Source organism: Neodiprion fabricii, chromosome 1, assembly GCF_021155785.1.
Source record: "Neodiprion fabricii isolate iyNeoFabr1 chromosome 1, iyNeoFabr1.1, whole genome shotgun sequence".
Taxonomy (NCBI): domain Eukaryota; kingdom Metazoa; phylum Arthropoda; class Insecta; order Hymenoptera; family Diprionidae; genus Neodiprion; species Neodiprion fabricii.
Window position 1 is genome coordinate 32,305,446 of NC_060239.1, and position 22,561 is coordinate 32,328,006.

General features: G+C 34.7%; 4 protein-coding genes across 5 annotated transcripts; 2 read left to right on the plus strand and 2 right to left on the minus strand.

The window, feature by feature from the left end:
• Positions 1-459: 459 nt before the first annotated feature.
• LOC124174436 lies at positions 460-5,416 on the minus strand. The gene is made up of 4 exons (XM_046553604.1): positions 2,528-5,416; positions 2,337-2,450; positions 1,935-2,088; positions 460-1,685 (listed from the first exon to the last, which is right to left on the minus strand). The coding sequence occupies exons 1-4, from the start codon at positions 5,285-5,287 to the stop codon at positions 922-924; spliced, it is 3,792 nt and encodes a 1,263-aa protein (XP_046409560.1). The 5' UTR covers positions 5,288-5,416; the 3' UTR covers positions 460-921.
• A 66-nt stretch (positions 5,417-5,482) lies between these two features.
• LOC124174437 lies at positions 5,483-9,921 on the plus strand. Its single transcript, XM_046553605.1, has 4 exons — positions 5,483-5,794; positions 5,954-8,547; positions 8,700-8,986; positions 9,175-9,921. The coding sequence occupies exons 1-4, from the start codon at positions 5,720-5,722 to the stop codon at positions 9,318-9,320; spliced, it is 3,102 nt and encodes a 1,033-aa protein (XP_046409561.1). The 5' UTR covers positions 5,483-5,719; the 3' UTR covers positions 9,321-9,921.
• On the minus strand, positions 9,647-11,316 carry LOC124174452 (iron-sulfur cluster assembly 1 homolog, mitochondrial). 2 transcript variants are annotated; one of them, XM_046553629.1, is made up of 3 exons: positions 11,107-11,308; positions 10,890-10,943; positions 9,647-10,336 (listed from the first exon to the last, which is right to left on the minus strand). In XM_046553629.1, the coding sequence occupies exons 1-3, from the start codon at positions 11,188-11,190 to the stop codon at positions 10,082-10,084; spliced, it is 393 nt and encodes a 130-aa protein (XP_046409585.1). In that variant the 5' UTR covers positions 11,191-11,308; the 3' UTR covers positions 9,647-10,081. The 2 variants fall into 2 exon arrangements, with proteins under 2 accessions (XP_046409585.1, XP_046409586.1); XM_046553630.1 differs by lacking the exon at positions 10,890-10,943 and having other exon boundaries at positions 11,107-11,316.
• A 5-nt stretch (positions 11,317-11,321) lies between these two features.
• On the plus strand, positions 11,322-21,654 carry LOC124174444 (mediator of RNA polymerase II transcription subunit 26). The gene is made up of 4 exons (XM_046553614.1): positions 11,322-12,790; positions 14,618-14,692; positions 16,536-16,811; positions 16,977-21,654. Exons 1-4 carry the CDS (start codon positions 12,728-12,730, stop codon positions 18,210-18,212), a joined length of 1,650 nt encoding a protein of 549 aa, XP_046409570.1. The 5' UTR covers positions 11,322-12,727; the 3' UTR covers positions 18,213-21,654.
• The last annotated feature ends 907 nt before the right edge of the window (positions 21,655-22,561 follow it).

Here is a 22,561-nt window from a genome sequence, read left to right on the forward strand (position 1 = left end):
GACAGATAAACCTATATATATATTTACTCCACTACCAGAAAAATGAAGATGAGAGACCACTAATCCTATTCTGATTGCCAAAGAAATCGTGAGCTGAGAAGTAGTGATGTATTTAACTTCTGTCAATTACTTGAATGGCTGAATGTTAACGTAGCAACGCATTTCGGAAGAGGTTGTATCATCATCAATGCTAAAATTACAGCAAATCTTAGGTATTATCATGTCAAACAACTTTGTATTTTTGATTTTGTTTTTAAATTTAATTTTATAAAATACTTGAAAACAGGTTAAGAAAACGACAAAATTCATAAAATTCTTGACACCTCATTTTATAGAATGTAATAAAGAGATGTTCATTTATTAAAGTTAATTTACATACATTTTATGAACATTGAAACATTGTCATGTTTTTATAAAAATGCCACGTCAAGGTTACTCATTCAATGAGTAATTTGATAACTAAAAGCTTTCTTGAGTCTTTTTTTTTCATACATTTACAATGATTTGTTGAGTTGAGAAGCCAAGAATCACATACTCATTGGGTGCCAGGTTTTGGGTAGCTTATTCAATACCGGGATTCGTATGTAATATCAATTCCTTACTAGTACTAGTTAATTATATTTTTTTGAAATGGCTGATGTTTGTATGATGATTAAGCGATTGATAATCATATATTCTCAGCATATGTGCACTTTATTATTTATAAAATATTTCTACTCTGCTTGACCATGTTCAAAACTTATTAGTCACTTTTACGATAGAAAAATTCCACGGTGATTGATGGTTGTATACTTTTGTTGCTTAATTTTTTCATAACGTCAATCTTCAAACGTATATTTTTACCGGTCGCATTTGACAACTATTCTTTATTCCAAAAAGAGACATAATCTAATTCTTCATGAAGTTTTATGGTAACTCTTTTTACTTTATGTCATTGCCACGGTTCTTCTTCTTTCCAACTTTGATAGAAAAAATTTCATCCCTCTTCTGATCTGTATCTACTTTAATTGGAGTTGAACTAAAAAATTTACTGTCTTCTGAGAGGTTATCAAAATTTTCAAGTTTTGTGGTAGATGAGTTCAGTGATAATCCTAAATTTTTAACTGATGATAGTTTTTGCTGACTAGTGAGGATCGGTTTTTCTGTACGACAAGTCAAACTAGTGAATAGAGGTATTTCGTCAACATTTGAAGTAAATAAATTTTTTGGCGAATTTTTACTTTTTTCATGTTTCCCTATCCCCTTATGTTTCACGTCTTGAAAGAAACTTTCATTGCTATCGGAATCACTAGATACAGAGTAATTACTATTACGTTGTACTGTCCTTTCTACATCATCTTCAAAATTACTTTCATCTTCTTCTTTCTTTTCGTTCGTTTGAACATTTTTTGTTTTCATGGAGAGTTTTTCTATTTTAATGGGAGGCCTTTTTTCAGAAGCATTGTTTGCTTTCTTATTTGTCTTTAACTTTGCTTCTGATTTTGCTTTTAAACTTCCATTATCATTCAATATTTTGTTGTGTTTAGTATTAATTTTGTCTTCATACGCTGCACCAAATAAGGGATGCCTGACTTTCAGGTTTTCAGGAAATGGCACAGTAATTTTCTCGACAGAAGCCATTTCGATCTGTAAAGACTTTGGTAGTTTCTGACGAACTCTCATACATCCAACTGGTGTTAAGTTCACTGCAAATGTGGAAAAAAAATTATCAAGTTATTCATGATCAAAGACTAAAAGATTCCAATAATTGCCTTCAAGTATGACCAAAATTTACTAAAAATATAACAAGTAGAATATCATATAGTTTTATGGTCAATTTCAAAGAATAATAATCTATTCCTCCGCTAAGTTTTTCACGTAGTTGAATGTTGTGTTGAAACAGTAACTTAAAACAGTAAATAAAGTTAGGAAGTTTAATGACATCAAAAACTCACCAGCTTTATACGAGCACTGCTCTCCGTCAATGCTGAAGACGCAAGATATATTTGTGGGATCCTCTTCATATGTTTCATATAATTGATTTGCAATTTGCAATTTGTTCTTACCCCACAGTCTAATTTTTTGGCCTTTCAACTCTTTCGGGTTCACCTGGAATGAGTAGAAATGAGAAAATTGACTGTAGAAATGTAGATAATAATACAATCTGCAAATTTGTGTAATTTCCAAAGTTTTATTTTAATGATTGTGAATTGAAAAGAGTATACGTGAAACAGGATATATTTCAATATACTACTATGTGCGATCCAAATATTTCCCATGATGGTCGTGCACCATTTCATTGAAGAATAGTTAGGTTGAAATCAAAATCTATAATGGTGATAAAAAAATTCACTGACCGTTTTGGGAACATCCATAATGAAAATTTCATCATCATCAGATAAGTCATTGAGAGCAAAACTGACTTTGCTATAATCTTCGATCAAACTTTCCTGTCGTTGAAAGTCTGGTAGCTGTAGGCCAAATTTTAATATCTTGGGTAAATTAAACACACACAGTATACCGTATTTCAAGTAAAGAAAGTACTCACGTTCGATGGGCGTTTGATTGTTTCTTGTAGAGTTTCAATGGGTTGATCATTTTGTTGAACATCAGTCTGCTCTTGAGAATCACTGACATTTTCTTGATTTTTGTCATTGGTGAGGTATTCGGGCTTTTTCAGAATACCTTTTTGCGTTTTGGTACCATTTGATTTACGTGCTGATGCATGGTTCATGTTTATTGACACCGATTTTCTGTTTCTACTTGATTTTACAGCTTCTGATTTATTTTCCATGAGAGCCATTGATTTATTCAGTGTTGTATTCAATTGTGTTAAATAATCTGTGTCATCTGAATCTGATATAGCTTGGGGCAATTTGTTTGTCACTGAAGATGTTAGCTTTGAACGTTTTTTTGATACTGGCATATCAATATCAGCCTCTGAACGTTTTCTCCTAAGAGGTGTTTTGACTTCACCGGGTGAATATATTTCTTTATTTTCTAAACCATCACCCAACCCAGATTTCTTAGGTGAAGATACCAATCTAGAAATTTGATTATCTTGCTCAGTTTCATGTAGATCATTTGTGCAAGTTTTTGCAACAAAAGGGTCTGCCTCGTTTGAACTGTCCCTAATGCGTCTGGATTTTTTTTTGGGTAGTACACTGTCTGTTAGTGCAGGTATATTGTTGCTAAAGCTCTTTTCAAATGGATTGTCATCATCAGAATTAGCCTGGTTTGAAGTGGAGAATTTGTGAGAAGTTGATTGATCTTCGACAAATGATAAAGCATTTGATGCATTGTTAAATGTACCAGTTTCTGAATATTTATTGTTACTTTTGAATTCAAGAATCATTTGCGTGTTATCAAATTTTGAACCTAATGCACTTATGTGGTTGGGTCTTTTGAGAGATAATACAATATTTTTGGATGGTGTTGTTTTTTGTAAATCCACTTTTTTGTTAGAACCACCATCACTGGATGGTTCTGAGGTAATTACTGAAGGTTCATTAGCTAGCTTTTTTCTTAAATTCTGATTCATAGCAGTTTTTTTTTGCACCTTTACATTTGGTTCAATTATGGAATCGTTATCTGATAGCTTTTGCTTTGCAGCCAATTTGCGTTTTAGTGAATTCTGTAATTTTTTAGGACTCTGAGTCTCAGTTGTACAGTCCAATTCACTCTGTACTTTACTATGGCTGGAACTGTGGTCAGGTAGTTCGAGCTTAACAGCCAACATCTGCTTCGTCGAACATTGTGATTTGTTGGCATTGTGGCTCTTATTGAAAGAGTCCAAGTTCACTGACATTTTATTATCTCTGGGATCATTATCCAAAACAGTTTGTGACTTTTTAGGACTCAGCGGCTCATTGGTAGAGTCAAATTCTCTCAGTGCTCTTTGATGGCCAAAACTGGAATTCAATATTTTGGACTTTTCAGCAGTCTTCTGTTTTGATGAATCTCGTGAATTTTTATAATTCTTACTCTTATTGGCAGAAACTAATGCTATCTGTTCTGTATTATCACTGAAAGTGTCGTCTGATATTTTGCGTTCTGAAGCCAATATTTCTTTTAGCTGAGTTTGTGATATTTCAGAGGCTTGACTTGCGCTATGCGATTTCAATTTCTTCCTCAGTTCGTCACCACTGCTATCCAAATTATCTTCATTGTTTGAACTACCCTGAGAGTAATACGTATTAAAGCTATTTGTTTTCAAAGTTGTGAGTTTTGAATTTGTTCCCTTGACTGTATCAGCATTATTCATAATGCTTTGTTTTTCATGGGACGATTCAATTTCATCTTTCAAGGTCTTTTGATTAATCCTTTTATATTTTTCACTAATAATTTCTGTCTTCGTAATTCTAGGTGGTGATTTTCTGTGAGGTTCTTTCTTCAAAGGTGATTGAGAATTTATCAATGGCGTTTCTACTATTGTGCTTCCATCCTCGGAGTCCAGATTCTTAATTGTAGATAATTTCTTAGAAATATTTCCAGATGCTTTGTCAATGTTTAGTTTTGGTTTCTTATACTGATGTAGCCAAAATTGTGATGGTGGTATTACACTGTCAGAGTCACTACTATTGCCCGCGACTCGCTCATTCTCTTCATCCTCACTTCCAAAACTTGGAGACATTGTGTGCTGACTAAAATTTGTATTTGTCTCAATTTTACTCAGCTTCGCACAATCTAATGCTTCTTCTTCATTTTTGGATACTATTTCTTTTTTAATAAGTACAGCAGAAAGTTTGGTAGGCTTTCTTATAAAATCTTCTTCAATTGCAGCTGTAATTTTCGAATTATCGATCAACTCATCTCCAGAATCATGTACACGCATACTATGTTCAGAATTTTTGGGAGTTGCTGCTTCATCATCACTATCGCCAAATGCAAGTTTTGATCTCCTAGATGCCCTGCGAAAAATTGGATTTCCGTCGCTACTTTCAGAGTCTGATGAAAACCGTTCTAGCTTGATGCTATTGGTGGTACGTGGTTTATTGAGGTGCTCATCATCGGAAGAGTGCTGACTTTGAATATTTGGATTTTCCCCTACCTGCTTCAAATCTCGATCCTCCAGCCTGTTAAACTCGTTTGTTTTCATTTTACTCCCAAACCTAACTGGGGATTGTTTGATAGCAGATTTTTCTTGCGTTTTCTCGTTGACAACAATACCATGCTTGTTGTTGGCTACTATATTTTCAGATTTGTTTTTACTTCGTCGACGTTCCACAAATTTATTCTGAGACGAATTATTTTTTTTCATAAACAAACCTTCATTTTCCGAACTCTCGTCAGTACAACGGGTCATCATTATACGGAATATATTGAAATTTTACATAATTTATCTTCAGCAACATGTGTTATCAATAGTCCTCGTTGATTCCTAACCTCATTTTATTTCAATTCCATTTCCATGAACCAACTAGCTTCGAGCGTGGATTCGATTCTCATATATCGATGATCGACGGTTACAAACGGATATTTTCACTCGAAGGATTTAAAATGACGCTTGGGTGACAGTGGACGACATCGACATTGCCGTTTTATAATTGAACTTATACAACTATTTCCGAAATAATCATCAAAGTGTGTTTTATTGGTGCATTTCGATAGTGCCACGTGAGATACCTTCATACCGTGTAACGTCGGTTTTTATTATTCGAAATGAAATCAATGCTCATTCCACTTCTGAATAAACATTATCACTGAGCTTGATCAGCTGAACTCTGAAAGTCACTTCAACATGAATTCCATCCATCGCAATATTTCAAATGATTTTGAACCACGGGAACTACCTAAGCAAGCTCCTCGCTTCGATGTAAGTATTGAACCATCTGTTTCATCAAAAACTCGATTCGGAGCTCCAATTTTTCTCAAAAAATTACCAAAGCTAGCCCCTTGCTTTGATGTAACTATTGGACCATCTGTTTTGTCGAAAACTCAATTTGGAGCTTGAATTTTATCCTCGAAATTTCAGAGCCCACCTGTTCCATCTGTTCCTGAGGTGTCGTTGATCTTTGATAAATCGCACGATGCAAAAGCCTTTGACTACAATGTTAGGAGATCACCGTCGATAGATAAGTACGATTCATATGCTACATGGAAACAAACCACACTAGCATCAACTGGATCAAACCTTGATCATATCACTCAAAAATCTCGTCATTCCGCTGGGTCACCATTAGAACGGTGTCACAGTCAAAGTAATGCTCATCAATTGCATAAGAATCTGGTAACTAATCAATCGCTAAGACATAGCAGGAGCGATCCAAGCTTGATAAAGCAGATTGATGCTTTGAGTACCGTGCAAGGATATAACAAAGATGTTTTGCAAAGTCGTCATACATTCTCTTCTACCGGAAATCATATGTCAAGAAACACTCCGCATAATCATGGTAATTTTGAGAATAATTTAAAACACATGGAAGGTGAACAACAGTATTTTGATAGAGGGAGGCAACAAAACATTACAAACACTCCTTATAAATATGATGACCAACATTCTTTGACACATGCAAATTCTAATATGAGATCACAGCATCATAATCCTGATCCTACATATATGAACTGTGATCCTAAAATGCAAAAATTAGGTGTTAACCCTTATGCAAAGTCACCGAACAAATTGCAAACAGATCTTCTACATCCTGGTTTACAGAACTCCAGTTTTCATCCTGGAACATCGATGAATCAAAATTTTCATCGTAATATGTTCTCCGGATTTTATCAGGTTCCACCATACTGTGATTCAGAATATGGGTATCCTTATCCTCATCCATATTTACCAAATTATCAGGGTTCAAGGAATGAAAATGAAGACACTGTCAAAAATTTGCTACAATTGATAAACAACCAGAGTGAACAAATCAAATCCTTACAATCTCAAGTTGAAAGATTGCTTAAAATTCAAGAAGAGAGCCTCAAAGATCGGGAGAAGTGTAATTGTGCACGCAATATGGGTCTGGTAAATAAAAGCTGTGAACAGAATGCTCAGTTGAGTATTCAAACCACACATAAGAATCCTGGTTCTCCTTCTGGAAATACTTTACCATTGTCTAGAGATGATCTAATAGTACCGCAAAGGCACAATGGCACTATAGAAAGGAATATGATTGGTTCAACAAATGTTAAAGAAAGTAAAATACATTCTGCTTGCGACTACAACAATCAAAACAATGATGGACGTTTAAACCAAGCTACCCGCGATGAGCAGTTGAAAAATAAAATTTTAGAACAAAAAGTTTCCATCGGTGTAATGACTAGCTACGAATTTACTGTACAAAACAATCCGTTTGCTTCAGAAGGTGAAGATCATCGACAGTATTACGGGCACACACAGGCAGAAATAGATAAAGAATGTCCACCTAACGAAAATCAGGGATTACTTGAGCACGGTGATATCTCACAAGCATGTCAAAATGTGTTTTCTAGAGTTTCAAATTTACCGTTAGAAAATATAATTGAAGACACTGAAAGTCATCTTTCCGTGAGTCAGCAGCCAAGTAGTGATTTTCATTCTAGTCCAACGATAGATGAATTTAAATCGTCAGAATCTGCAAATAGAAAGATTACAAAGAATGTTCCTGTTAGAAAAACTCCTGAAAGTAATACAAAATTATTGGATCATGAAAATCCAGAATTTACAGCAAGCAATAATCACTTTTCTACTCAGCAAAATCAACACCAGGATATACAGGAACAATTAAAAAATACGCGGCCATTACAAAGTCCAAAAAATGTTGAAAATATGTCGATGAAACAGAACTTTCGCACAGATCATTTTTCAAAACAATGCTATCCCATAGTGAGGTCTTCAGGATCTCTTGATCATCACGGACGAAATTCTAATGACCAACATTTTTTTACACAAGCTGGTGAAAAGACCATTTCTTCTCTTCCGCATAGATCAGCTACAATTGCTGTGAAGCAGCAACACAATCTGCCAATCTATAACTCATCCACGCAGCAGGAAGAATCAAATTCCCCTTACCGTTTTGAAGATCAAAAGAAAAATAAGAAAGTTGCCGGTCAAGACAGCCCTGGTAATTATTTTGAAAGTGAAGGTTCCTCTGGCCAAACTCATGAACCAAGATTGCTTCAACCTCCTACAACTTATATTAATGAAAGAAACAAAATTTCATCTCGAGCTAAAATGAGCCCGGAAAATGGCGTTGAAGAAAGTATAGTGCTAAACAGTGGAGAATTAGAGATAAACGAGCAACCTCCACCTAGTCCGGAGCCCAGCATACATGTTGAAATGCAAGAATATTCTAGTGACGAAGAAAGTGATAAACATGGGGGTGAAATTGGAATAGATAAGCAAACGCCTAAAGTTGGTTGGACATTTTATAATAACGTTTTGGGACAAGTCAATCAAATTTTGCAAAATTCTCCAATTACTAGAAACTTCAAGGAAAAGCCAGTAGACAAAAAAAATGGTATAGATGATTTAAGAAAAAAAGCAACAGTAGAATCAGTTAAAGTTACAACTATGGAACAATTAAGGCAGCTTGGAATTAGTTTTGCTGAAAATAATGATCCTGCAGATGTCAATGATACAAGTAATAAAAAGTAAATTAATTTTTTCAATATCCCGAGTTTTATACATTAACAATTATCTTATTTTGGAATTTCAGACACAGATTTTTGATTTATTCTTATATTTATACTCATTATTTTGCATGTACAAATCATGAAATTAATGACATTCCATTCTTTATTAGAGTTACTTTTGATTCATCCTACTACCCACGTTTGGAATATCGAGGCAATATGACTCAAGCGACCAGTACAATGTCTGAAACGGATACAAGCATGCATATGAATGCATTAGCATTAAAATACTTGAGTGACGAGCAACTTGGAGAACTAGCGTTACAGAAACATAGTGCAGAAACGCTTAAACATCTTATGGTCAGTAACGTCCAAGGCACCAATATGTCATTTGCTACTATGCGTTACCTCGAAAGATACCAACTTCTACCGACGAATAATAATCCACAAGTTGACGGTGAGCAGTTATCGCTTAATTTTATCCTTTGAAATACAAATATTTTGGATGCTTTCATTCTTTATACTTAGTTATCCTTGAGATATACTGCAGGCTTTGTCTTACATTTCATCCTTTTTTTTTTACAAATGAAACGCCATTTTTCAGTTATCGTCATTGTTTGATGTTATCATGAAAATTATTTGCAGATCAACGGAGAGTCATAGATAAAACCAAGAATGAGGTACTGAGAAATCCGGAAAGACCGCCACTAAGTAGCCAGATGACCAGAATGAGCTGCCCCAGTAAAATTTTGGACATTTCTACTTTGAAACAGCAGCCAAAATTACTCTAATATTGTTTACTCGTAATACCTTATTCGTGTATTAAGAAAACATATGACTTCTAGATGAAGTAATGTGAATTTAAGATAGATAGGACAACAGAAAACAGAGCAAGTTCTTGTTCACGCACATGTACATACATAGACCACTAAGCAAATTTTAACTGTAACCTTGTAGAAAAATGATAGCTTGTATTTGTAGTAAATTTAGTGAGATTTACGAACCGATTTAGTTAGCATCAGAAGACTTGAAGAGGTGAAATGCAAATTCATATTTTCTATTGCGAATTATAAGAATACCAGGAGATTCATCGAAGGTTAAAAAATCAAAAACGTAATTTAACAATAAATAGTTCAAAATTTATTATGCAACAGATACATAATTTAGATCTGTGGCGTTTATTGAGATCTCCGTATCATATTACCAAAAATAAGTTTCTACAACACAATAAAATATCGTGATATATCATATCCTAACCAAACAACTTGCCTAAAATAAATGAGAATACTTCTAGATTGAATATTATGTACAAAGAATTATAATTTTGACTAATTATCGTATGTCTGTTTAAGTCTCGATCCTTTTTCTTGTGGAGTACAGTCTCCATATTCTTCATTGGCTAAAAATTGTTTTAAGCTATCTCTGAATCAAGAGTGACTCATTTTTTATTTGTGAAATTTCTGTACTTCTTTTTCAAAGCAACAAATATAAACCGAATAACTCTATAGTGACCATCGCAGACATGCATTAATAGTTTTGTACTAATTTAAAGCTACACAGAAAAGCTTTCGCCACATCCACACGTCCCTTTGATATTTGGGTTGTTAAACACGAATTCTGAGCTCAGCTTGTTTTCCACATAATCCATTTCTGTGCCCAGCAAGGACAATTGTGCCTTCCTGTCTATTATAACACGAACTCCATCCTGCACAACTTCCTCGTCTAGTTTATCCTTATGTGTTGCATAATCAAGAGTATAGCTGAGTCCGTTGCAACCCCGTTGCCGTACTCCCACTTTAAGACCAATCTGTAAACAAGTAAAATTTCATTACCTGCAGTTATATTAATAAGAATCCTCTAGTTTAGTGAAAGCCTGGATAAATAATAATGATAATTCATTTACAGTTCTGTTGGGTAGTACAATGTATTAAAAATATTTATGGATTCAACAGTAAGAATATTTGTGTTGCGAGATGTTATAGTTTAATTTTATTCATGCAAGGGAACGTAAAAATTTCTTATGACCTCTAACACAGAGATCAATATTGACAGTCAATGACGCAGTAACAATGAATAACAAGTGATACATATACAACTAAAAATTGCTGCAATAAGAGCATATATTTACTTACATGTGTCACTGTAATACGAATAGTGATAATAAATTTTGAAGCAATGCTAGAATAGCACCGTATATAAAGATGTATCAATTCTTTCAAAGAAAGGAAATGTAAAGTATTACGCATATTTTTTCATACGTTCTTTGAAAGTCACAAGATGCTAAATTCGGATTTTGTTTGTTCAAAATATTGTGAATTTAATTATGAAAAATTTTTATTTTTTTTTATTTGTTTGCTTACATATTCGTTCTTATCCTTTAAAATCTCCTTGATTTTGTTCACAGCATTCGGAGACTGAAAAATTTTTAATGTTTGTCAAGACCAATATAATTTGACTTTGACAATAACTAGGTTAGGTAACGGGTACTATAATGAAGTATCAGTTTTCGAGACGATTGCAACTTTTTTTTTAATGAAGAACTATTTCCATTTAGTCTATAAATGCCCAATAACTCACTAAAACCAATGCAGCTCGAGTGGGAATAATTCTACGGTTCTTGACGGCCCGTACAGTGGCAGCCGCTGCGATTCGCGACGCCATCTTTCTTGGCTACGTGACGTCAGTGTGACTTAAGAATTTCGTGAAATTTCGTAATTAAATGTACGATTTATGAAAAGTGAAAAAATTGATTGTGGCGAGTTACTGAGGACTCGTAAACATGTGATATCGTTTGGATACTTAAGTAATTTGGGTTTTCGGTCAATACGTTGTGGTGCTGTAACGTTAACGTATTGATTTATATGTCATAACCTCACACTCGTCGATACAGCTGGGAGGGAAAAAAGTCGATAATATAGGCCAATTCGCATAATCTGACGGGTTGAACATAAACGTTAAAAGTGTTTTGTGTAGGAAATTTTAAAAAACGGCGCATTTTGTAAAGTATGTCCATTCGGATTATTGACTTTAGCCTGTTTTTCGGAATTTGCAATCGCAGCAAAACCGTCGGTTGTATATAGAACAATCGTCCATTAAAAGGTTGCGTAAAGGTGACGTCACGCCATCCCAAATAAAATCCTCGTAAACTGCAACCTAAAAATTTCCACCTAAAATATACAAGTTATATCATTTTGCAGTTCGCCGTGCTGAAAGTGTAAAGTGAAAATCAATTGTTCAAGTGAACTTAGTGACGGTGTTTAACATTTCTCCTGAGAAATTCATTAAATAATTCCGTGGCTGCGTGTGTATACGTAACGGCACAAAGCAGTGCTGCTTCGTCATAGCCCGTATGGTGGGGATCTTTGTTCCTCGATCAGATTTATCTAGATTGAAATTATCTGTTATTTAACCTCGATTTGGATGAATAAAAAACGAAATTAAATGATGATAAAGGTCGAATAAAACGACGAATAAATTACTCCAAACAATTATTCAAGTCTCCATCGCAGGATGCATGAATTCTTGACGACAACGAATCAATGAATGACGGCAGTTTTACGACGGACTTAGTCTCTTTTTTTAGAGTTTATCTATACGGAGAAAAGTAAACTTTTCTGAAAAATCAAAATACTTCAATTCAAAGTGAGACGCGGCATTAATAAGGAAAATGAGGTTAAGTAGCGGTATTTACAATTAATAAAGTTTTCATCGGTATGGGAGACATTAATTTCGAAATAATTATCTCGAAAGATGGATACGTATCTGATTTAAGTCTATGGATCTGATCTCGTGATAAGTGGCGAAGTAAACGCAACCAGTCAGGAGTCGAGTCGGACGATGGTGGGGCGGGTCGCGAACGCGATGTCGTCAGCTTCGTGTCGGTTCGTGCGGCGGTGGGGGAAGGCGGAATTATCCGAAGGGGTTCGAAGGTGGCCGAAAGTCGCAAAGTTGGGGCCGATCGGTGCCGAAGGGGTGTTGCAGGGACAGTCGGACGCTCGACCGGTAGAGGAGCTAGTGGGCCGAAGTGCCGGGACGATGCACGGCGAGGAGGCACTCGGGAGGCAGGGAGGGCATGCGAGCGGAGCAGTTCAGTCGCCGCCATTGCTGGCCCCCCGCGCTCGAATTCGCGACACTCGTGCGTGGAGCCGATTTTCCGATAACCTAAGCTCCCTGCGAGGGCCCCAAGCGCGCCCCCCTGATGCAGAGATACTGCACCGAGCTCACGGAAAGATTGTTGAAATCCCTTGACAAGGAATACAATGTAAGTAAGGGAAAAACTTACCGTCACAGCGGGTCCATCCGCTCACCAACGGCTATCGGGCCTCTGTGGCGTGTGCGAGCTCTCGCACACCACCACAGAGTTGCTCAGATTCACAGAGAACTAGTAACATGTACGAAGGGATAAGGATTGATGTAACCTCAATCTGCAGCATCACTCTAGCATATATTCCAATACAGGGTTATATATACTTTTTTCAAAAAATATTCCAAACGCCAGTTACAGTTATTCAAGGGCAACAAATTTCACAACCACTACCCACCCTCATTGATGGGTCTTTCAAGTAATTACCATCGAAGTTGTATAAAAGTTCCTGTTTCATGTTGTACTTTCAATCCATCATCTCCGATATGTGCGTTGATTATTTATGATCAGTGTAAGTACAGTCCGTGGTGTTGAACGGTCAGCTGCTGTCTCTCGTTACTTTTGTCCAAAATGTTACATTGCTGTTTCTGGTAATACAGAGATGATTGCTACCAAGAATTAAAATTAATCCATATTACCGAGTTGATACAGTCTTCTGCCAATACACTCACATGTTGCAATCAAGTAGACAGTGTACACACGTATGATATTTCGACTCTTAGTGTTAGTCTTCCATAGCATTAATTTTTTCAACGACTACTAACTAAAAGCTGGTGAATAAATCAATTTTGTGCAGAGATGTTCAGTGCAAATGTACCATTCTATCCCCGTTGTATTTGTGCACGATTTTCTCATCTGCAGAGGGTTATATTCGCAGTATTTTCGAGGTTATTTCCTTGATAGCCTACAGATGATATCTATACATGTAACTTCTACCTTGTCTTTTAGTATTTCTTCTTCTTTCTTTCCATAATGGTAGGAGATAAGTGTGAAAGAAAAAGGAACATTTCGAAATGCAGCTATTTGGATGCAAAATCGTCATGTATTAACATTATATAGATATTATTATTTCACGTTACATGCATACACCCTGTATATGTTACTCAAATGTGTTTCCGTTGACATGAATTGTTTCCATAATTTTTTCAACAATTGTGACAAACTTGGAATAATTTGCTATGGAAAATTTTTTGTGTTACTTATTTAAAATTAATTTCACTTCAAATATTCCGTTAAGAGAGTTCAGTTAAATCTGAAAATCCAAGAAGTCAAGGAATTTTAGTATTATCACGAAAGTCGGAGAAATTGCAATATAATATTGATATTTTTTAACCACGGTGTCTCTATGGAGTCATGCTAAAGTCACAGAATGGAGGTTAAATCAAGATCGGTCTGCATTTTACCGTTATAATCAGAATACTGCAACACACAATGACCTAATGGCTCTGCCAGTATGTTTTACCCTTCGAGGGTTGAGATCATAACATCTTATACCCTACGTATTATCTGAATAATTATAAACTAGCTTCATCCTAACTAATTTTTAATGCCTTTGTGGAGTTTAAATAGGCAGACTTTTTAAATATATATATACACACATAACTGATGCAATAAAGAATTGTTAGGTTTGCAATGCCTGACATTAGATGTTTGTGTTACGATTTACAGAGCATATTAAATTTTTCTACTTCAACACAAAAAATTATCTTGCAGATCTCTCAGGAGTTTTAGTTTAGATAAATTTTTTGCATGCATAGCTTGCATAAATATTTTGAAAATTGTACTGTAAAAATGAATACTCGGTCCAGAAAATATAGAAATATCAAAAATTTCTGTAATTACAGTTAGTTATAGCTCTGATCAAGTATTTCTTGTTTTATTATCAGTTTTTCATAAGTAATTAGTTTGGGCGACCGACTAATATTGTACCCACTAATTTTTCAGGTTGTCGATATGGGAGCTGTTGTGGAAGTCATCACGGCCCTGGAAAAAACGACGATTACCAAAGAAGTGCTTGAGGTAAATTACATCAAGTGTCCTCTTACGAAAAATTATCCTTTACAGCAAATTCTGAATATATAAGTATTTATCAATCGAAACAAGCATTTACTAATAATAAAACATTTGCATTAAACTCTCAATTCAATGGGGCTCAATTGATTGTACCAGATTACAGTTCATGTCTTAAAAATATGTATCATACTTCCAGGGGTGTTTAGTAAATGATAACAATTTGATACATACGTTTTCTACAAGTTACCGTTTTATTAACAAGTCATTTTAAAAAATGACTACATAGCAATGCATGATTTCTTGAACTCGACACATTTTTGTTCATTTAATTCATCATGTACAGGACTTGCTTCACAAAAACTTTAACCAATAAAGCAACACAGAACTAAAATATTTGACTTTACAGTAAAATTTTCTTAAAAATTTTGTCATAAAATTATCACTGTTCCTCTAATCTGTACATGCTAATTTACATGATTTCATTAATTATTTATATACCATATTTTAAATTTGGCAATACCACATGTGTAATTATAATTTTGTTTTATACCAAACATTATGTAGAATGTTTACCAGGGTGTCGAGTGACGGGGGAATCCTGGAAAGCTGGAAATTAAACGAGAATTTGAAAGTGCTACTGATAATATGAGAAATATCCGAGAATTTCGCAAGGACATCGGGATTTGTGTCAAAGCTGGTGTTTTTATACCATTCTGCTGAAAAATGGTTCATAAGACTGGATATGATTGAAACATGTATAATTTTTTCCTAATTGAAAAATTGGAATTTTTGTATAGCTTATTGGATTTATGCATTTTCGAATTTATAACTAAATTATTCAGCAATTATAAATTAATGATACAACAGATAATAGGGATATGATTATCTGAGTGTAGAGTAATTTACTAACATTGATCGGGATTAAATGGGAATTTTCACATCAGGCATCACACTAGACACCCTGTTATCACGTTTATTTATTCACTGCGCACATTATCTAGCATATTATAATTGCATTATTTACTTTTTCTGAATGTAAAAACAAAACAATAATAACGTTTACTTTGATAAACAAGTTCATTTTTTATTGTATTTGTAAACTTACCTTGCTATGCCGTGTGTGGATGGAAAAATTCTGCTTGCCCATCCATAATTAATTTATTAGTATATTTTGTGACAAAGCTATTCGATTAATATTTGGACTTCCAATTCATGTCTACTTACTATGGAAAAAGTGTTTGTTGCAATACCTCAAGTTTGAAGTTAAAGTCATGTATTTTTTCTGGATTATGGGCTAAGATGTTATGTATTTCTCTACCAGGCGACATGTTTTGAGACAAGGTGGTGAAATTTGTTGGTTCTAACGTAAAGGACAAACGATATCACTTTGTTTCGATATATGCCAATTTATGTTGCTTAACAAGAAATTACTTGCCACATCAGGCGTCGAAACTTTAATATAGCCAATTGCACAGCTGAATATTCGCAAATACAGTATTATGTGAAGGCATACTAAATGGCTGGACCTTCAGTTCCTACATTATAAAACAACATGTGACAGTGGTACTTGATTGAGTTTTGTTTGTAAAAAAATACTGGCTGAAGTGTAATTGCATTTTGAACCCTGGAGATAAATGGATCTACCGATTTTCCTAGATACACGCCCGTACAATAAATTTCTGTAGTGTGATTACAAATAATAGTTTTGTATCGCACTTGCACATGGAATATTCCAACAGTTTAGATCTATAACTCCAATATCTCAAATAATTGCAAACGTTTGCTGAATTTCGGCAACTGTTGAATTCTTGAAATGTGATTCAATGTTCAGCTCCACTGTTATTTCCAGATCACAAGGCTTGGAAAATATATCAATGAGCTCCGACGTAAGACGAGCAACGATGCCTTGGCTAAAAGGGCCAAGGATCTGGTACGTCGGTGGCGAGATATGGTTTTGCCCTCAGCCCATACCACACCGCAGCCCACACTGGCTGATACCGCACCAGTGGCTCTTAATGGTGCAAAACCTCAAAGTCCAGCGTTGAGATCTTTAAAGCCTCAAAGCCCTGCCCTCAGAGGCCTGAAACCACAGAGCCCTTTAGTAAAGGATACAACACCATTGCGGGTTTGTTTCTGAATTTATTTTAATGTTATCATTAAATTTGCTTCGCCTTCTCGATATATAATATGAAATAATATATAATAAAATGGAAGAAAGTGGAAAGTCACTGGAAAAAATGTAATTTGTTTGAATGAATCGGTCGTTGAGAAATATCTCAAATAATTTCAGGTGCTGAGTCCAGTTATATCAGTGCATAGTGACCATTCACGATCACCACATATAACTCCAAACAAACCTATGATCAACGTGACAACTAATCACAGACCAAACCTAGACGAATCTCCCAAAATCGGGCCGGCCATACAAAATCATGTGACAGACGCTGTCCCACGCACTCACAGTTCAAACAAACGTCTCCGAAAAGAGGATTCTGAAAATTCACACACAACTAGGACTCCTGTTGAACCGTTCATGAAACGACAGCGTTTAAATGGAGAAAATTTCAACAGTAGCTTAAATTCGCAAGTGCCTAGCCCTCTGTCAAAAGAGCGAATTCCCGAAAAGTCTGTGGAACCTATTGTGGAATCAGAAGTTCCTATAGGACCTAAGAAAAGGGGCCGAAAAAAGGGAAGTAAGTCTGTAAAGAAGCAACAGCTGGTCGAAGATCATGTTAAAGAAAAGTTGGCCAGCATGTCACGAAATCCGAAATTAAAAACAACTCAAGAATTATTGGCTGACCTCCAAGCAAGAGGATCTCATTCAAATTCGATCGTGACATCTAGTCAGAGTAGAAAAGATCCACCTAGTACAGAAGATGTGTTGAGGAGTAATAGTGAACATGTCACAAAATATTTACAGTCGCAAAACGATGTCTTACGTGGGGCGGGTGACGGTGCTTTACAAACACGGTTAAAATCCGATGATAGTGATCACAAAGTATCGAGGTATCGAGATATAGGTGGCGGTGATGCTAATCTAAACCTAAAATCTCGAGAAAGTCCTTCGAGAACACCAAAGCACTTAACGGTGGAAGAGATTCTAGCAAAACTGCCTCCCCTTGATCTAAACGCGATTGTTTGGAGTGATCCTGAAGATGAACAAGATGACAGCGAAATTATAGCATGTCCGAAACGGGAGATATCAGCTGAAGATTTAGATATCCTTCATACGCAACAGGTGGAAGGTCTCAACGGCAATTTTCAGCCTAAGCTAACCTTGAATGTAGAAAATGGTAAGAACGAAGTGTCAAATATGGACGTAATGGAAAGGGTCGCGAGTGACTTGTCTACGAGTAAAATGCAAGATACTCCTAGCGATGGTACATATGGATCTACGAACGTGCAGAATAGTGATAATCGTGTCAGTCAAAAGGACAGAGAGTTTCGGGAATGGCACGAGATGCTGGCACGGCCCAGCTACAATGACCAGATCCTCCACATATTGCCTTACGTTATAATTGATTAGTGATTTTTATTATCTATTCCCTATTAATTGATCAGTCGGTTGATTGAAACTATTTCTTTTAAATTTATGATAATTGATTATTATTATTATTATTATTATTAATTATTAATTATTATTACTGTATGTTTTTGGTTTGAGTAACGAGCTAGCCAGTAATGGTATGCAACTCCAATAGACTTCTGAAGCTCATTCTAAAGATGGATATATGCATATAGTTTATGTCGTAGCTAAAATTTATGTTGTTGATTATTTTGGAACTTTATCAGACAGCCTCCGTTTATGTGATTAAAACGAAAAAATTCTTACCCTCGATTCATTTGCGACATAATATAATTTTGAGTCGTATATTGATTAATGGGTAACATTTTACAGCTTAGCATCTAGATGGATGAGCTACAGACAGTATATTGTATGTATGTATGTACTGGACCCTCTGATGTGGGAAAGAGATAGAGCGAGAAAAAGTGAAAGAGAGACAGAAACAAAACGACAAAAAACAGTTGTAAAGGAGCATCAAGACCTCGTTAAATTTTTTAAACATTAAGTTTTTTTCATACACCTTGTATATAGTATATTATAGTCCTGAATGATAATTTTAGCAGAAAGTATCCCCTTATAAATTATTAATTAAAATAACAGTGGATTAGCGATGACTAAACCACAGCTATGTAAGTTACTTTGAACAATACATGACTCGACTCAACAATCCTACGTTTATTTACAGTAGATTGATATTGAACTAACTTAATCCTTGTTTTGAGTTTACATACTTACGTTAAATGCTATAAAATAAAACTTTTTTTATGTCACTCAAGTTCCTCCTTGTCACGAATTAGCAGTACCATATTCTATAGTTATAGGTGATAGTGTCACTTGAATCCATGATTATACATTCATCGTAACCCTCATTTTCAGTCCACATTGTGCACCAGTTTTGTTCCATGTATATCAGTCATGTATTGTTTGACGTATAGTTCATACCAAGAATGATTTGAGAAAAAAAAAAGATAATCCAGGAAGCAAACTATTTAGCGAAATCCTGCTAAATAACAAAAAATATGTGCCGAGATTTCGAGTGTGAGAATGTACAATGAACGAACTCTAAAAAAATGCATGAGTGTTGTATGTTGGATATCAGCATGTGTGTATATCACAGTGAATACTGAATGAAGACCCAGAAATGTAACGGTATCAAAAGATGATGTGTCTTTTCCAAGAAACTGCATATTTCGGTGATAAAGCATCAACAAAGTTAACAAGACAGCCAATATACTCGCAATTTTTTAATTAGTGAGCTTGTCTTTTCTTTTCTTCCACTTGGCTAATGAGTAAGCCCAGGTAATGTCTGATAAATTTATGTTTAAATTCTCTGAGTGTAAATTTACCAGGTTAGCTTGTCTCTTTTTTTTTCTTTTCTTTTTCATTTCTATTATACTACCTTATGGTACTATCAATTATCAAACATTCTAGAGTGCTAGTATTAATGTTTAGGTTTAAATTCGAAGGTGTATCAATTGGCTGGGCCAATTACTTGCTATTTGTCAACGAATTCCATTCAATACTGTGCTCAACGGCGTTGTTATAAATTAATTGGCAGTTCGTTCCAACGGTTGAAAAATAAATGTTAATTTTCCTGTATTCTGCTTTTACTTTTTGGTCTCACGAGGCACCCTGTCTGACGGTAAAATTATTGCCTGATAAAATTGGAGTTCATAATTGGATTCAAGAAATAGTTGATGTACGAAGTAGTTTTGAATTAATTTAGGTATCTAGCAGGAACAGTGACACATTTCAGCAAACACAGTGAATCCCTGGGTATTTGGTCGTTTTTATGAGTCCAGCCATTTTTCTTTTTTTGTTAATTTTTTATTCAATATTTCGTACACGTAATTTATCAATCTTTGTTAACATTTATGTTAACAAATCACTTGTGCCAATGTTACCCTATCGTTTTCACTCAAAGAATTTTGCGTGTATGGATTCAAACATAAATACATAAAAAATTATGTAACATGGCTGACTGACTAAAATAATTGGAGTATTATCGGTCATGATTTAAGTTGAGCAGAACTCTTTCAGATTTTCGGTTGGAAATATTTCAATAATGATGAAGCGTTGACTTGCATACTATTTTTTAAAACAGTTTTGACAGTTTTATTAAATTACTTAGGTCGTATGTGAAAACATGTAAATTAAACACCAATTTTGAATATTGCATTATGTGTAAAAGATAGGATCTCGACTACAACATTGCGTTGTACTTCAATGCTTGGAGAAAAGAGACTGTTGATATTGTTCAAAATTTCTCATTTCATCACTTTGGTCAGCAGTTCACTATATTTGATATTTGTAAATAACTTGTAGAAGAACATCGTCTTTAGAAGCCTCGTTAACTGTAAAAATATACCTACAGACTATTACCGAGATATATTAATTATTGAATAAATATTTTTCATATCTGCAAAGTAAACTATTCGTTCTCTCTGTCATGATCAAAGATGTCGGCTTCTGAAATGCAAGTTCTTAGTTGATTAGATTTAATAATATAACGAACTGATTGTAATAATTTGTGTCTGATTTCAGTTGAAATATGAAATCTATGCTTCCTTGTTGAAAAGAAAAAATGTGAACACTGGCTGCTATGCAAATGGATACTGAATTACAGTTGACTTGCACAATCAAGTAACTGCAATTATATACCCTATAGTGAGTTTTTCATTTAATAGAACAATGCGTTTGAAATATTTAAAGTAAATTTATTGATTTTCACATTGACCGTAAATGTTGTTCAAAGTAATATTAAACACATTAGCTAGTGCACACAAAGAAAACTTTTATTGATCGGATAGATATTTCACGCTTACTGATTTTATCTAATTTTCAAAATAAACTTTAGCCTTCCCATGTTTTTGGATACTTGAACGCTTTTGAGAAACCGACTTCCGTGCTTTCTAATGATATTGTTATATTTTTCGGAGTTTGCCATAATACGATATTATACGTCAAATTCCCACAACAGGAAATTAAAAAGATCACCACTTCACTCCACCCATTGGGTCAATTGACAAATCACAAAGTGGTATAATCTTTATTGACTGATTATGCTGGTCGTATAACATGTATACATACCCATTAATAAGGTGTATAAATGCAAAATTCTTGCTTGTAAAAAAATATCACAGACAGGGCTTCAGTATTGCTAAATGTGAGATGTATATTTTTACTGAATATTTATATTGATTTTGGATATCAATCTTCTGTTATTCTAGAGAAACATCATTGATTTGATTACAGTTTATCATCGATGTCGACACCAATCGCTGTTGAAAATAAAAATAAATGTTTATGCAAAGTATCAATTAAATCAGAAAACTTTCTTAATAGAGGAATTCAAGTTTTTGTGGTGCAGTTGTCGAAATAAACTTATGCTGATGAGTATTAATATTGATAAATGCTATACTTATTACACACTCCAATACTGATGATAAATTTGGCAGAGGACACTTACTGCATGAACAAGTTTGTATTCTGGGACAAACATTGGATTTATACACCTGGTTAATATGAAATTTTTTATTGCATGTCACTTCACACCGCTGCTTCAAAAAAAGACTGAAACACATCACTAGTAACAGTAATATTCAATTTTATTCCAATATATAGTTTGGTACATATAACACGGAACTAGTTTGTTCTTATAACTGATGTCAATAAATACAAGCCATTCTGACGGAAGTCAGACACCAGGTTTCTATTGAACCAACATTTAATGTGTAAGTCGCAGGCAAACTAGCTATACAACGTATCCAATATCAAATACGTTGAATTCGTTTTCTAAGTCGCTTGCAACCCGTTATATATATTTTACTGCAGTTTGAAATCATTCGTAGTATGAGCTGTGAATGCTCTAAAAATAGTATTAATCCTCGAAACGTAAGTCCTGTGCCTTTCGTGCCTCTGCATTATATTACAATCTGGCACTGAAGAGATATGCAATGACCAAATTTACCATAAAATAAAGTAAAAAAATTGTACAAACGCTAAAACATTTCAATTACTTCAATTTTCAAATTCTGTTGTGAAGAAATACATGATTAGCTGTGCTTTGGAGTTAAGTGTTCTTGCTGCTACTGCTGCAAACATTAGAAAATAAATGAGAAATAAAATTTTAAGACTGTTTGCAGTAAAAATCTTTCCACTTGATACTTTCCTTACAGAATAGAGCGAAATCTGTGGTTTTAGTGGCAATGCGTATCGAATCAAGTGCAGTGAATATTGTCTGAAAGAACTGCTATTGCAACTCATTAATTTATTTATATTTTTAGTTTCTAATAAATGGCAGCACATTC

Coding starts and splice junctions, on each gene's coding strand:
- LOC124174436 (XM_046553604.1), bottom strand. CDS start 5,287: ATGATGACCCGTTGTACTGACGAGAGTTCGGAAAATGAAGGTTTGTTT. Junction 2,451..2,527: donor CAATCAAACGCCCATCGAAC/GTGAGTACTTTC, acceptor TTTGGCCTACAG/CTACCAGACTTTCAACGACA. Junction 1,686..1,934: donor GCAGTGCTCGTATAAAGCTG/GTGAGTTTTTGA, acceptor CCACATTTGCAG/TGAACTTAACACCAGTTGGA.
- LOC124174437 (XM_046553605.1), top strand. CDS start 5,720: ATGAATTCCATCCATCGCAATATTTCAAATGATTTTGAACCACGGGAA. Junction 5,795..5,953: donor AGCAAGCTCCTCGCTTCGAT/GTAAGTATTGAA, acceptor TCGAAATTTCAG/AGCCCACCTGTTCCATCTGT. Junction 8,987..9,174: donor TAATAATCCACAAGTTGACG/GTGAGCAGTTAT, acceptor AATTATTTGCAG/ATCAACGGAGAGTCATAGAT.
- LOC124174452 (XM_046553629.1), bottom strand. CDS start 11,190: ATGGCGTCGCGAATCGCAGCGGCTGCCACTGTACGGGCCGTCAAGAAC. Junction 10,944..11,106: donor CTCGAGCTGCATTGGTTTTA/GTGAGTTATTGG, acceptor AAAATTTTTCAG/TCTCCGAATGCTGTGAACAA. Junction 10,337..10,889: donor TAAAGGATAAGAACGAATAT/GTAAGCAAACAA, acceptor ACTTGTTTACAG/ATTGGTCTTAAAGTGGGAGT.
- LOC124174444 (XM_046553614.1), top strand. CDS start 12,728: ATGCAGAGATACTGCACCGAGCTCACGGAAAGATTGTTGAAATCCCTT. Junction 12,791..14,617: donor CCCTTGACAAGGAATACAAT/GTAAGTAAGGGA, acceptor CTAATTTTTCAG/GTTGTCGATATGGGAGCTGT. Junction 14,693..16,535: donor TTACCAAAGAAGTGCTTGAG/GTAAATTACATC, acceptor TGTTATTTCCAG/ATCACAAGGCTTGGAAAATA.